General features: G+C 41.2%; 1 protein-coding gene across 1 annotated transcript; it reads left to right on the top strand.

The window, feature by feature from the left end:
* Window positions 1-11,575: 11,575 nt before the first annotated feature.
* On the top strand, window positions 11,576-12,582 carry LOC147314944 (olfactory receptor 5AR1-like). The gene has a single exon (XM_086260373.1). The coding sequence runs from the start codon at window positions 11,644-11,646 to the stop codon at window positions 12,580-12,582; it is 939 nt and encodes a 312-aa protein (XP_086116499.1). The 5' UTR covers window positions 11,576-11,643.
* Window positions 12,583-14,013: the final 1,431 nt, after the last annotated feature.

The raw sequence follows: 14,013 nt of genomic DNA, 5'->3' as shown, positions 1-14,013 counted from the left end.
GACAGAGCAGAAATTTCCTGAGAACACTGGAAAACCCACAATGTTAAGATAAATGGTAACATTTAAATTTATAATACCTTGAAATCATTGTGCTTTAAAGTAATTTTTGGTACTTTGTGCATATTGTTAAGAATATTTTAGTAAGTTTTAGTTCTCATTTGTTTTTCCTTTAGGTCTGGGAATTTATGTTACAACTAAACATGTTCCTGACTGCATAACATACATGACATAATCTTTTTTATGGGATGAATAACACATAACATAACATAATAATGACTCAGACTTCCTTTCGCTCACTTTACACTTACCTTTCTCATACACCGTGGCAGCATAATCTGCTGAGTTGCCCGCTGGTTCTCTTTTTAAAAAACTTCTCGCAGTATGTTTTTGTGATGAAGGTGTGCTATAGGCCATTGTTATATTCTCTGTGGATCAGTCAGTGCTCAATATACAGTCAATCAGACCCAGATTAATGATTTTTTTTTTTTCTAGGAAACAAAAAAGATCTTCAACAATAAGTCAGAAGATTAGGAAAAAGAATAGTTGTGTATTTGCTGAAGATTGTATGACTCGATCATATTATATAAAGTGCAGTTTTTGTTTGAGCTGGATTTAAGTTAAAGCACCTTCTTTGTTTTTTAAAGATCCTTGCTGAGGACCAGTGAGGCCCCAGTTTGTCAAACTAGAGATTCATGAACTTGTCCTGCATTTTGGAAAATTAAAAGTTAAAATCTTATTTTATGACATCTTAAAGTTTGTGGGTTTTTTATTGATTCTTTTGCCCATGGAACAGTCTTTATTTTTCAGAAAGAGATGGGTTTTCTGACTATTATTGTAGGGTCTTTACCTTACAGTATAGGGTGCCATGGGGGGTCAGTTGTGATTTAGTATTATATAATTCAAATGGAATTGAATTGAACTTAAAATCAACTGTACAACGGCTGATTATGCTCAACTCGCTACTTGAGCAAAACGGGTAAGGATAAGTAACAAAGTGCAATGGTCATATTACTTGTTGTGATTTATAATAGGAAAAAAAAAAGACACAGACAGTCTAAGGAGGAAAACTTTACCCTACCGCTTATTAGCTCTGAAGCTAATGGATTATAAATCCCACAGGAGTAAACAACTGCACCTTAATGAAACCCCAATGTGCACCTAAATTGATACTGTGGTAGAAGTGCTGAAACCCCTTTGTGTTTAATGATGCTCTCTAATCACACATCTTAGATTGCTTCACAACATAAGGCCCAAGGTCATAAGCACATAACATGCACAAAATTGTAAGCCCGCGTAAGGGGCGCGAAACACACAATAATGTGTCTTCTTGTGTTCTTTCATTTAATACGATTAAAATTTATTGTAATTGCTTAGAAGATGAGTAGGCCCCGCAACAAAAATTATGAGGTTTTTTGCCCTAACACTGTTTCAAATTTTTTTAAATAAAGCTGAAAAACAGCAACACCTCTCAGTAAAAATGGTCTTTAAGAAACCTGCTGTTTAATATTTTGTGCTTTAATATTTTTTTTGACTTGAAAAAGGGTAAGAAAGCCAATTTTTTCTTTTTTCTATGTGTGTGTGTGTGTGTGTGTGTGTGTGTGTGTGTGTGTGTGTGTGTGTGTGTGTGTGTGTGTGGTGTCTCGGTTCATTTGTTTTTGGCACTTTACAGCATTCATATTTCAACTTTTCTGTTGAACTTAACTAAAAGGTGAGCTAATGTTTATAGTTCTTAGATACTTTCAAATGCTAAACTTAAAAATAACCACGGCTGTTCAGGTGAAAACAACATTGCATAAGAGTGTTTTGAGAATAGAATACGGTGAGGAGCAAAGACAAATATAGAAGACACACACTTTAATTACACACATGAGACCACTGTTGCCATAAGATGGTAATTAGCTCCCTTGTGTAGCTCATTTGTGTTGTTGCTTCTGAGTATCTGTAGACTGAGGCAACATGTTTCTTTGCCCCAAAGACAAAACTTTTTTGATTGTTAACCAGCAGCTGAACACAACAACAGTTAATTGTATATTACACCTATAGCATTCACATAACCTAAAAAATGAGAAACCTAAAGAAAGTTTTCTTACTAAAAGTATCATATCAGTGATATATAATATCATTAGAGTGGACTAGATAACAGTGATCGACTTTTGAAAGTGATGTGCTGTTGTGATTTGCTGCTATATAAATAAAATGTGCCATTTATGATGGCAAGGTATTACATGTTACTGTAATCACATTATATTTTTCAGTAATGCAGTAATTTTAGATGTTACTGTACTACATTAAACAAATACATTAGAGTTACAATCATGTCATTATGTATTGCTGCAAAGGTTCTTTGGTTCTTTGGCTGCTAACACAACTTTGGCTGCACAGACGGCATGCTAACATAAAGCTAGCCAAAAACCAACAGTGAAGTTAAAGTTGAGTGCATGCTGACCACAGCCCAGCAGTCAGATTCTGAACTTCAACAGGTAGAACCGGTAATGATAAGTAGTCAGGCCTGCAAAATTGTAGCCTCAATTTGTACCTGTTTTTGTTTCTACAGTCTATCCCTTTAAGGTCTCTTTGGGATAGTTTTCAGCTTTGTTTTGCCTTGTATTGCCTTTTATGCTCATGTATAAAAAAGAAAGAGCCAGTGTGTTTTTGACTGACCACTGGAGAAGCTCAAAGAAAAGTGACTATTGCTTTGAGCACGTGAAAAATCCGCTGCTGTTTATAAGTGGATATGATATTTAATTCTCAAATTCTTTTACTTTGTCTGATAAAGTAAATGGCCTGATTGCGAATATCCTTGGGCCATCTGTTGTAAATCCTTTTGTGTACTGCCTTAGGACAAAAGAAATAAAAAATAAAATCTATATGATATTCAAAAAATTAACTCTTAACTGGTAACTTTTTTTTCTTCTTATCAGAATTGTAAAGCACTGAGTCCCAAACAGTTGAGAATCAACAAATCATTAAATGCATTAATCATTTTAAACAGTCGACATCTGCAGAGTATGTACAGTGAATATACTGAGCAAAGGACATTGGTGGAGTTACTAGGCAGGAGGAAAAGATGACAGCCTCAAAGCAGGTTCATGGATGAAGTGAACAAGGACAGGCATATGGTTAGTGTGACAGAGGAGAAGGACCTAAAATGCAGGACTCGCGGAAGCGAAAGTGAATTAAGAAAAACCGGCTTTATTGCAGTGGTGACTGAACAGAAAACTAACTATACCGGAAAATAACTAAACTGGCATGCAGGTAAACAGAACACACAGGGAGGTAAGAGGGAGAACAGACGTTAACAATGTGACACCGAGTAGGGGAAGACACAGGCTGTGTCCCAATTCAGGGTCTGCACGCTTGAAGTACGCATTTTAAGTGCGGTTACGTCACCTCCACGCGACGATAGCTGTCCCAATTTGAAGTGTACTTCAAATGCATACTCCAAATGCGCCGTCGATTTCCCCAAATAGCGTGGTCCGGTGCACGCTTCGTGGTCCCATATATCCCACAATGCATAGCGCGGCGGTGGGTGTGGATAATTTTGCCGCAAAATACGGCAGAAGGGAGCGGCCGAAGAGGGTTTTTTTTTTTTCTTTTCAAAACTTTATTGAAATTATAAAGCGAACAGTCAGTCATTCCAGTTCAGTTTGTACAGTAGACATACAAGGCAAATAAGAGTAACAATATACAGTACAATGAAATAAGAAGGATAAATAAATAAAGGATACAAAAGAAAAAAAGAAAAAAAGGGGGGAAATGTGACAGACTTCATAACAACTTTGTACTTGAAAGTTGTGACAGCTCATTTGTTAAACATTTCTGAATGAATTTCAATCAATGATAAACCTTTTTTTATTGGAAGTTCATTTAAGAGAGTTTAAGTAATATTCAACTTCAATCAAAAACAAATTAAATGATGGGGTTGAGTTTTGAAATTGACATTTATGTATGTGGAATTTTCCTAATAAGATGGAGCGGCCAAAGAGTGAACTGTCAAAAGTACTGAATATGACGTCACTTATTTATGTGCGAATGTTTAATAATTAAAGTCAGTCATATATCCACAAACACAACAAGCTGAAAGTCAGTGATTTTATATATATATATATATATATATATATATATATATATATATATATATATATATATATTAAAAAAAAAAAAACACCCAGCACGCCCCTGCGGGCGGTTTATCCTTCAAGCTCAGGTCCTCTACCAGAGGCCTGGGAGCTTGAGGGTCCTGCGCAGTATCTTAGCTGTTCCCAGGACTGCGCTCTTCTGGACAGAGATCTCCGATGTTGTTCCCGGGATCTGCTGGAGCCACTCGCCTAGCTTGGGAGTCACCGCACCTAGTGCTCCGATTACCACGGGGACCACCGTTACCTTCACCCTCCACATCCTCTCAAGCTCTTCTCTGAGCCCTTGGTATTTCTCCAGCTTCTCGTGTTCCTTCTTCCTGATATTGCTGTCATTCGGAACCGCTACATCGATCACTACGGCCGTCTTCTTCTGTTTGTCTACCACCACTATGTCCGGTTGGTTAGCCACCACCATTTTGTCCGTCTGTATCTGGAAGTCCCACAGGATCTTAGCTCGGTCATTCTCCACCACCCTTGGGGGCATCTCCCATTTTGACCTCGGGACTTCCAGGTTATACTCGGCACAGATGTTCCTGTACACTATGCCGGCCACTTGGTTATGGCGTTCCATGTATGCCTTGCCTGCTAGCATCTTGCACCCTGCTGTTATGTGCTGGATTGTCTCTGGGGCATCTTTACACAGCCTACACCTGGGGTCTTGCCTGGTGTGATAGACCCCAGCCTCTATGGATCTTGTGCTCAGAGCTTGTTCCTGTGCTGCCATGATTAGTGCCTCTGTGCTGTCTTTCAGTCCAGCTTTGTCCAGCCACTGGTAGGATTTCTGGATATCAGCCACCTCCTCTATCTGCCGGTGGTACATACCGCGCAGGGGCCTGTCTTTCCATGATGGTTCCTCGTCTCCCTCCTCTTTCTTGGGTTTCTGCTGCCTGAAGTATTCACTGAGCACTCGGTCAGTTGGGGCCATCTTCCCAATGTATTCTTGGATGTTCGTTGTCTCATCCTGGACTGTGGTGCTGACACTCACCAGTCCCCGGCCCCCTTCCTTCCGCTTAGCGTACAGCCTCAGGGTGCTGGACTTGGGGTGAAACCCTCCATGCATGGTAAGGAGCTTTCTTGTCTTTATGTCAGTGGCTTCTATCTCCTCCTTTGGCCAGCCTATTACCCCAGCAGGGTACCTGATCACGGGCAGGGCGTACGTGTTGATGGCCCGGATCTTGTTCTTACCATTCAGCTGACTCCTCAGGACTTGCCTGACCCTCTGCAGGTACTTGGTGGTTGCAGCTTTTCTAGCGGCCTCTTCATGGTTCCCATTCGCCTGTGGGATCCCCAGGTACTTGTAACTGTCCTCTATGTCTGCAATGTTGCCTTCTGGTAGTTCAATCCCCTCAGTTCTGACTACCTTCCCTCTCTTTGTTACCATCCGACTACACTTCTCCAGTCCGAACGACATTCCAATGTCATTGCTGTATAGCCTGGTAGTGTGGATCAGTGAATCGATGTCTCGTTCACTCTTGGCATACAGCTTGATGTCATCCATGTACAGGAGGTGGCTGACAACTGCTCCGTTCCGTAGTCGGTATCCGTAGCCAGTCTTGTTAATGATCTCACTGAGGGGGTTCAGGCCTATGCAGAACAGCAGTGGGGACAGAGCATCTCCTATGGGCTATGGGCTTGGAGTTGGCCTCTAGTGTTGTACGCCACATCCCCATTGAGTTCCTGATGAAGGCTCTTAGGGTCCCATTGATCTTGTACAATTCTAGGCATTCCAGTATCCAGCTGTGGGGCACTGAGTCATAGGCCTTCTTGTAATCAATCCAGGCAGTGCACAGGTTGGTCAGTCTGGTCTTGCAGTCTCGGCTGATTGTTCTGTCTACCAGTAGCTGGCGTTTTGCGCCTCTGGCATTCTTGCCAATTCCTTTCTGTGTCCCGCTCATGTATTGACCCATGTGCCTGTTCATCTTAGCCGATATGATGCCTGAAAGGAGCTTCCATGTAGTACTGAGGCAGGTTATTGGTCGGTAGTTGGAGGGGACCGGTCCCTTCTTGGGGTCCTTGGGGATCAGGACCGTCCGGCCTTCAGTTAGCCATTCCGGGAGTCTCTCGTTAACTAGCAGCTGGTTCATTTGTGCTGCCAAACGCTCGTGGAGTGCAGTCAGCTTCTTCAGCCAGTAGGCGTGAACCATGTCGGGCCCTGGTGCTGTCCAACTCTTCATACTGGAGACCCTTTCTTGGATATCTGCCACTGTGATGGTTACTGGACCCTGTTCAGGGAGGTCGCTGTGGTCTGCCCTCAGATCCTCTAGCCACTGAGCATTGCCGTTATGGGTTGCATCCTTCTCCCATATGCTCTTCCAGTATTGCTCCGTCTCCAGCCTTGGTGGTGCTGTTCTCTTATTGTTCCCTTGCCACTGAGAGTACACCTTTGCTGGTTCTGTGGAGAACAGCTGGTTTATTCTCCTGCCTTCTATCTCTCTGGTGTACCTCCTCAAGCGGCTGGCCAAGGCTGTGAGTCTTTGCTTGGCAGTTTCCAAGGCCTCAGGTATGGACAGCTTGCTGTATTTCTTAGGCACCTTATTTGTCTTACCTTTCTGCAACTCCGTTAGTTGGCTAACCTCCCTCCGTGCTACTTTGATCTTGCCCTCTAGCCTCCTTCTCCATGGAGGGTACTGCCCCTTGTCGCTGTTCAACTTGTAGCCAAGCATCTCACTGATCACTGCTGCCGTATTGTAGATCAGCTTGTTAGTGTCGGTAATCGTGGTTGTAGGTATTGTCCGTAGTGCTGCATTAACATCATCTAGCAGACCTTCTGAGGGAACTTCACGTAATCTTGGTAACCGGCTACGGGGGATCCAGGTTTCAAGCTTGGCCATGATCCTATTTTTCAGGTCAGTTCCTCTCGCACTCAACGATCCTTCTCCTATCGCACTTGGGGCTATGTACCCAATCTCGGGTGGGGGTGATGATATCGCCCCCCTGACCTGGCGTCCTGACTCCTCCTTGCCGTAGCATTTGTGTTGTACCTCGTCAATCTCTAGCTGTGAGAGCAGTGATTGGGAGTTATTGCCCTTTCCCACTATGAGCTACTCGGCTTTACTTGACGCGGCTCGACTAAAAACTGAGTAGGTGCTAGTGGAAAGGGGCTATTAGTGCAGTGTAGAGATGTCTTAGTATCATTTCCAGTTATAATGAACACAGTCCTCCGTATGTAAGGAACACTAAGTCAGAAAAAAGCTGAATCCCTTTTTCAGCACATTTGATTCATCATCAACCCCTCTCCCATGTTTGTCCCCACTGTTGCACCTACAGCTACTGCCATCATAACATGGCGCCCCTGGGGAGCGCCCCAGCTCTACTCCCACCTCAGCTCCTCTTTGCACTTCCACTACATTCCCAGTGTGCTGCCCCTCCCCCTCAACCATGACTTTCAATAGAGATTGAAAATGTGACGTCACTCAGGGGTAAAACCGCAAAGAATTCTGGGAACTCGTGGCAAGAGGTACTAGCGCACGCAGGCTTTCAATTGAAATCAGTTATACAGCGATAAAAAGAAACACAAAAAATGGCAAGAAGCTGTTGCATTATTAACTGAAATAGCCGGTCGCATGACAGCCACAGGAAGCCGACGGGTAAAGAGATCGGTTGTTATCGGATTACGTCGTTGAAGAGAAATTGTTCGAGCCATGTTTCCGAAGTAACAAAGAGGCGACTTGATTGCAGCCATTCAAAGATCAAATATAACGTCCCAGAACACTCCAGCTCACAGGTTAGTCTGCTCCAAGCATTCCCACAAAGGTCAGTCTGCTGTTGTAGTTAATGCGTCATTTTTCTTAACATAATTAGTGATATAGGTTACAAGCAAGTCTGGCGCTGAACAGAAATTGTCGCGCTATGCTCCTTTGTTTATTGTGCATAAATAGTGAATTGTCCTGACACAATATTGTGTTTCGCTTCTGTTATTACCATGGTACATTGACAAAAACATATACTTTTATTCACAGGATAAAACAGTTGTTTTGTATCACTAATTGCCCAGTGCAATTACAGCATACAATATTATTGTCACTGCTACATTTCTGTAATGCGTACCAGAAATTATTTCCACTACTAATTAATTACCATTGAGCTCAAAGGTCCTATTAATAAACGGTTAACGAATGTTAACCGTTTAACACTGAGATATTCAACATCTCTTTATCTCAGTCGGTGATCCCCACATGCTTCAAAGAGTCCATCATTGTTCCTGTCCCGAAGAAACCCCACCCTGCTTCTCTCAATGACTATCGCCCTGTAGCCCTCACCTCAGTAGTGATGAAGTGCTTTGAACGCCTGGTCAGAGACTTCATCATTTCTTCACTACCAGACACACTGGACCCACTACAGTTCGCTTACCGTCCAAATCGTTCCACAGACGATGGCATCTCTCATCTCCTCCACACATCACTCACTCACTTGGACACTAGAAGGGGGAATTATGTTAAAATGCTCTTCATAGACTACAGCTCTGCATTTAACACCATAATTCCCTCCACACTCACCACCAAGCTGGAGCATCTGGGACTCAGCTCATCTATGTGTCAGTGGATCTCCAACTTCCTAACTGGCAGACCACAGGCAGTAAGGATGGGCGGACATGTCTCAGCCTCCACCACTCTCAGCACTGGAGCCCCCCAGGGGTGTGTTCTGAGCCCCCTGCTGTACTCTTTGTACACATATGACTGTGTGGCCACTACCAGCTCCACCACCATCATCAAGTTTGCTGACGACACCGTCGTGGTGGGCCTGATCTCTGATAACAACGAGACGGCCTACCTGAAGGAGATTAGGAATCTGGAGAACTGGTGCCAGAGGAACAACCTCCTTCTAAACGTCAGTAAGACAAAGGAGCTGATAGTGGACTTCAGCACTAAGCAGGAGAGGAACTACCAGACCCCCGTCATCAACGAGTGCCCAGTGGAGAGAGTGGACAGCTTCAAATACCTCGGAGTTCACATCACGCAGGACCTGTCATGGTCCTGTCACATCAACACCGTGGTGAAAAAGGCCCGACAGCGTCTCTACCACCTCAGACGCTTGAGAGACTTCCAACTGCCCTCCAAGGTGCTCAGGAACTTTTACTCGTGCACCATAGAGAGCATCCTGGCGGGAAACATCTTAACCTGGTTCGGGAACAGCACCATGCAGGACAGACGAGCTCTAGAGAGGGTTGTGCGGTCAGCTGAGCGCACCATCCGCTCCGAGCTCCCTGACCTGCACTCAATCTACAGCAGGCGGTGCTGGACCAAGGCCAGGAAGATCGTGAAGGACCTCAGCCATCCCAACAACAGACTGTTCTCTCTGCTGAGGTCAGGAAAGCGATTCCGCTCCCTGAAGACCAACACAGAGAGACTGAGGAGGAGCTTCTTCCCGCAGGCGATACGGTCTCTCAATCACACCACCACACAGTACTGACCCACACATACAGTTCTTACACACACACTGGACTTTCTGGACTTTGGTTTTGCACAACACTGGTCACTATATTCTTCATTTCCGGTTAATACTTGTACAGCTGCTGTTATTGTGTATATATTTATTTATATTTAGATTTCTTCATACATTCTTATATAGTTCTATATTGTGTATTTTGTTGTACAGTTATTTTATTTTCAACTTTAATTTATATATTTTATCTTATTCTTCCCAGTTAAATTTACCCTTCATTCTAATTTGTGTTGTACAGTTATTTCATTTTTAACCTTAATTTATATTTTATTCCTTCCTAGTTAAATTTACCCTTTTTAATTTTTCATATTTATTTCCTATCTTATTCATAGCCTTTTCCTTTTTTGTTTTCTTTAGGTCACGAGCAGTTGTCCAAGCATTTCACTACATATCGTACTGTGTATGACTGTGTACGTGACAAATAAAAATTTGAATTTGAATTTGTATTTATGAAGACGATTTGTGAGACTGGTAAACTTATGATATGTAAGGGTCTGACCCTTTCACTGGTTTGATTTTTTTCCTCGTATCTTTTCTTTGACTTTTCATCAAGTCTGTCTTTGTACGGACCGGCATTGTTCTCCTTCGTTTTGTACATACCTTTTTGGGGGGCAAAGAAAAAGCAAGAATTTATTGGAACCGAAGAATGAATGTTTTGCGGTGCTGCAAATGCTTGCATTTGATGCGGTACTTGGATTGTTTTGCCACGAGTTCACGGCATGCAATGCGCGAAAGTCACGTGGTCTGTCAATCTCTATACACAGTTGCTCCCAGTTCCAACATGCAACCCGCAATAAACGAGGTAAAGTGTAAACTCAGGAGGATCAAAACAAGGATAGCAACAGATCCAGATGGCATCAGCTCTGAGGGGAATGGACATCAAGATCGTGAACGCAAATAATTAGCTACTCATAAATTGCACCCTTACAAACTCCAGCTACTCCAGCATCTCAACGAGGATGACCCAGATCGGCGCACAGAATTTGCAGAATGGGCACAACAAAAATTGGAACAGGACCCTCAATTAATGCAGAAGATTTTGTTCAGTGATGAGGCAAACTTTTATGTGAATGGTGAAGTTAACAATCAAAACCATCGCTATTGGTCTGACACTAACCCACATTGGATGGAGCCCTCCAAGACTGTTGGAACAACAAAAGTGATGGTTTGGTGTGGTATATGGGGTACAACGATAGTGGGTCCATTCTTCATCAATGGTAACCTCAAGGCCACTGGATATTTGAAATTGCTACATGATGATGTGTTTCCTCTTTATGCACTGAAGCTGGCACGTTCCCTGAGTTTTTCCAGCAGGATGGTGCACCACCACATTATTGGTGCCAGGTCCGAGCATTCCTAGATGAACAGTTTCCTGGAAAGTGGATTGGTCATCGTGGGCCAGTTGAATGGCCCCCAAGGTCTCCCGATCTGACCCCCTTAGACTTTTATCTTTGGGGTCATCTGAAGGCAATTGTCTATGGTGTGAAGATACGAGATGTGCAGCACCTGAAACTATGGATACTGGATGCCTGTGCTAGCATTTCTTCTGCGGTGTTGCTATCAGTGTGTGAAGAGTGGGAGAAGAGGGTTACATTGACAATCCAACACAATGGGCAGCACATTGAACACATTTTATAAATGGTCAGAAACTTGTAAATAACTCATGAAAGAATAAAGTTATGTTGAAACCAAGCACACCATTGTTTTTCTTGTGACATTACCAATAAGTTTGATGTGTCACATGACCCTCTTCCTATTGAAAAAACAAAAGTTGTATCTAAGATGGCTGACTTCTAAATGGCCCACCCTGTATTCTATATCATCTTTTTGCAATATCTGATGCAATATAGACTAATTTGACTGGAAGAGGGAGCTCTCCAATCAAAACTTACTGTTCTTCCAAAGCCTTAAGATGAGAAGTTTAAATGTTGCCCAGTAAAAGCAAAGGTGTTTGACTGAGCTCAGAGGTGTCTGTGAAGTCTGATAAAGAAGATTTACCACGTATTTTATCCAGATTTGCTTTCCTTTTTTCCCTTCTTCTTCTTAAACCTCCAAACAGAATATGTCTTTACAGAATGCTTCAATCAATGTAACACACTTTATTATAGGTGGTTTTGACACACTCAGTAGACCTATTGCTGTTGGCGTGGTTATCCTAATAACCTATCTTCTTGCTGTTCTTGCCAATATGATAAATATCATGTTTATTATTTCTGACAAGAGATTACATAAACCGATGTATCTTCTGATTTGCAACCTTGCTGTTGTTGATATAATGTACACCTCCAGTTGCAGTCCAACAATGATTGGGGTTCTACTCGCAGGTGTTAATACTATATCCTATGTGGAGTGTTTAATTCAAATGTGTGTTCGCGCTTTGGGAACATCAATGGAGTCATTTGTTTTAGCAGTTATGGCATTGGATAGATTCATTGCAATAATTTATCCTTTCCAGTATCAAAGTTATTTAACAAACACACGTGTTCTTGTTCTTACATTTATCGTGTGGTTCGTTGCCTGGTGTTTTGTGTTTTATATGCCTGCAACTGTTGTCCTCCTCCCACACTGCAGCTCCAGGCTCAGGTACACTTTCTGTGACTTTGCTGCTGTATTAAGAACAACCTGTGTTAACCCAGAAAAATATTTCAATGAAGTTGCCATTGTCTCATTTTTTATTTTCTTTTTCACTTTCATTTTCATTTGTCTTTCATATTGTGGAATATTACTTTTTGTAAAATTATCTTCAAATAATGAAAAAATGAAAATGGGGAGCACTCTTGTGAGTCACTTAATTTGTGTAGTTGTTCATTACTGTCCTGCGTTTGTTCGCATTATGTTCACTAGGTTTGGTGTGGTACTAACTCTTGAGGAACGCCAAGGTTTAGTAATTGGTGCAGTCCTCGGTCCATGTCTTGTAAATCCTTTTGTGTACTGTCTTAGAACAAAAGAAATTAAACAAAAGTTCTATAAGATTTTCAAAAAGTTTCATACATCTGACTAAAGTCTTGTGAACAGAGTGTGACTTTTTTTTTTTTTTTTGTTAAGATGAATACAGTAGTAGTCTTAATTGATGTTGGTGTAAATTTTCTGAACATTTTATCACAAAATGTTTGAAACACCAACCATTTACTTTGATTCTGGCACAGAAGTGAGAATTACTCTACTTTGTGGGTTTTACACAAGATATTTGCACCTTAACTTTTCAATAAAAAAATACAAAATTTAGAAACAAAGGTTTTGATTTTTTTTTTTTTAAATTTACTGAAACTGTTTTTGTGTTTGTGAGCAACAGTATGTTTTTTTCCTGCTACGCTGTAAATAATCATATTTTATTCAACAAAAATTAATCAGCTTTAGCAATTATTTATTTGAACTGCCTCAATAATTCTTTTGCTTGTTTCCAGACCTTCAGTTGTGTCTGATCATGTGTTTTTGGAAACCAGCAATGAGTTTTTATTGCATTTCAAAAATGATCAAAATGAATGAATGTCTCCAAAAACAGCCTAACATAGTTGACATGGCTGCTACATTTTGACAGACATTTCAGTTTGGTCTGTTAAATGATTATACATCAGAGAGACGTAAAATAAACAAACAAATAAAGCTACTTTGTGAGGACACATCTGGAAAAAGTGACACGAGTAACTTGGCAAGATCCTTGCTCGTACTGATAACATCACCCTCTCTGCCAAATAGCTTAGCACTGCTAGCAGCAACTCTTACATCTGCATTGACAAAATAAGAGACACGTTTTTGGTAATATATTCAGCTTAATATGCATTAAATTGCTTCTTCAAAAAAAATCATTCCTCTAACAAATGGTCATTTGGCTCTTTTAAAACTACTCTTTGAAGAATTGTTTACATAAAATAAAGTTGTAAATTGAAATATAATTAGCTAAGGTAGCTGGGTCAAGTGATGGCTTTTTGATTAATGTTTTAATTACTGCTACCTTGAAGCCTGTGGCACATAGACCATTAATAGAGATGGCCCTATTATTTGGAATGGAACAATATTTAATGGTAGGTCTTTGAATCTAATCGAATCGTATAGACACATTGATGGTTTAAGGAAGTGTTTACTGAACAAGCATCAATCAGAGATTAAGACTATATAAATATCAATAGTAATGGAAGTTGCTGGACGTAATGATACATCTGTGAGACAGTTATTAGAATTTTTTTAAAATTTAGTGAAGAAACTAACAAAATCATTACTAGCTACGGTTAAAAGAATATTTGGTTAACACAGCTTACTCTTTTCAGTTTGGGTGCAGTGCTGAAGAGAAACCAAGTGCAGTTCTTATTTTCTTTAATATGATGAATAATAAGCATGCCTTAGCTTTACAAATGGCTTTGTTATAGATCTGCTATCTGCTACAGCTATGCATTTCATAGTTATACGAGGGAGTCAAGTACTTCTGATTTAAGAC

This window comes from Aulonocara sp. 'chitande type north' Nkhata Bay, linkage group LG14 (genome assembly GCF_057382095.1).
Source record: "Aulonocara sp. 'chitande type north' Nkhata Bay isolate Kocher_YH1m ecotype deep benthic linkage group LG14, A_spYH_male_GT1.1, whole genome shotgun sequence".
NCBI classification, from domain to species: Eukaryota; Metazoa; Chordata; class Actinopteri; order Cichliformes; family Cichlidae; genus Aulonocara; species Aulonocara sp. 'chitande type north' Nkhata Bay.
Note: the sequence above shows the minus strand (reverse complement) of the source record. Positions and strands in the feature narration are given on the sequence as shown.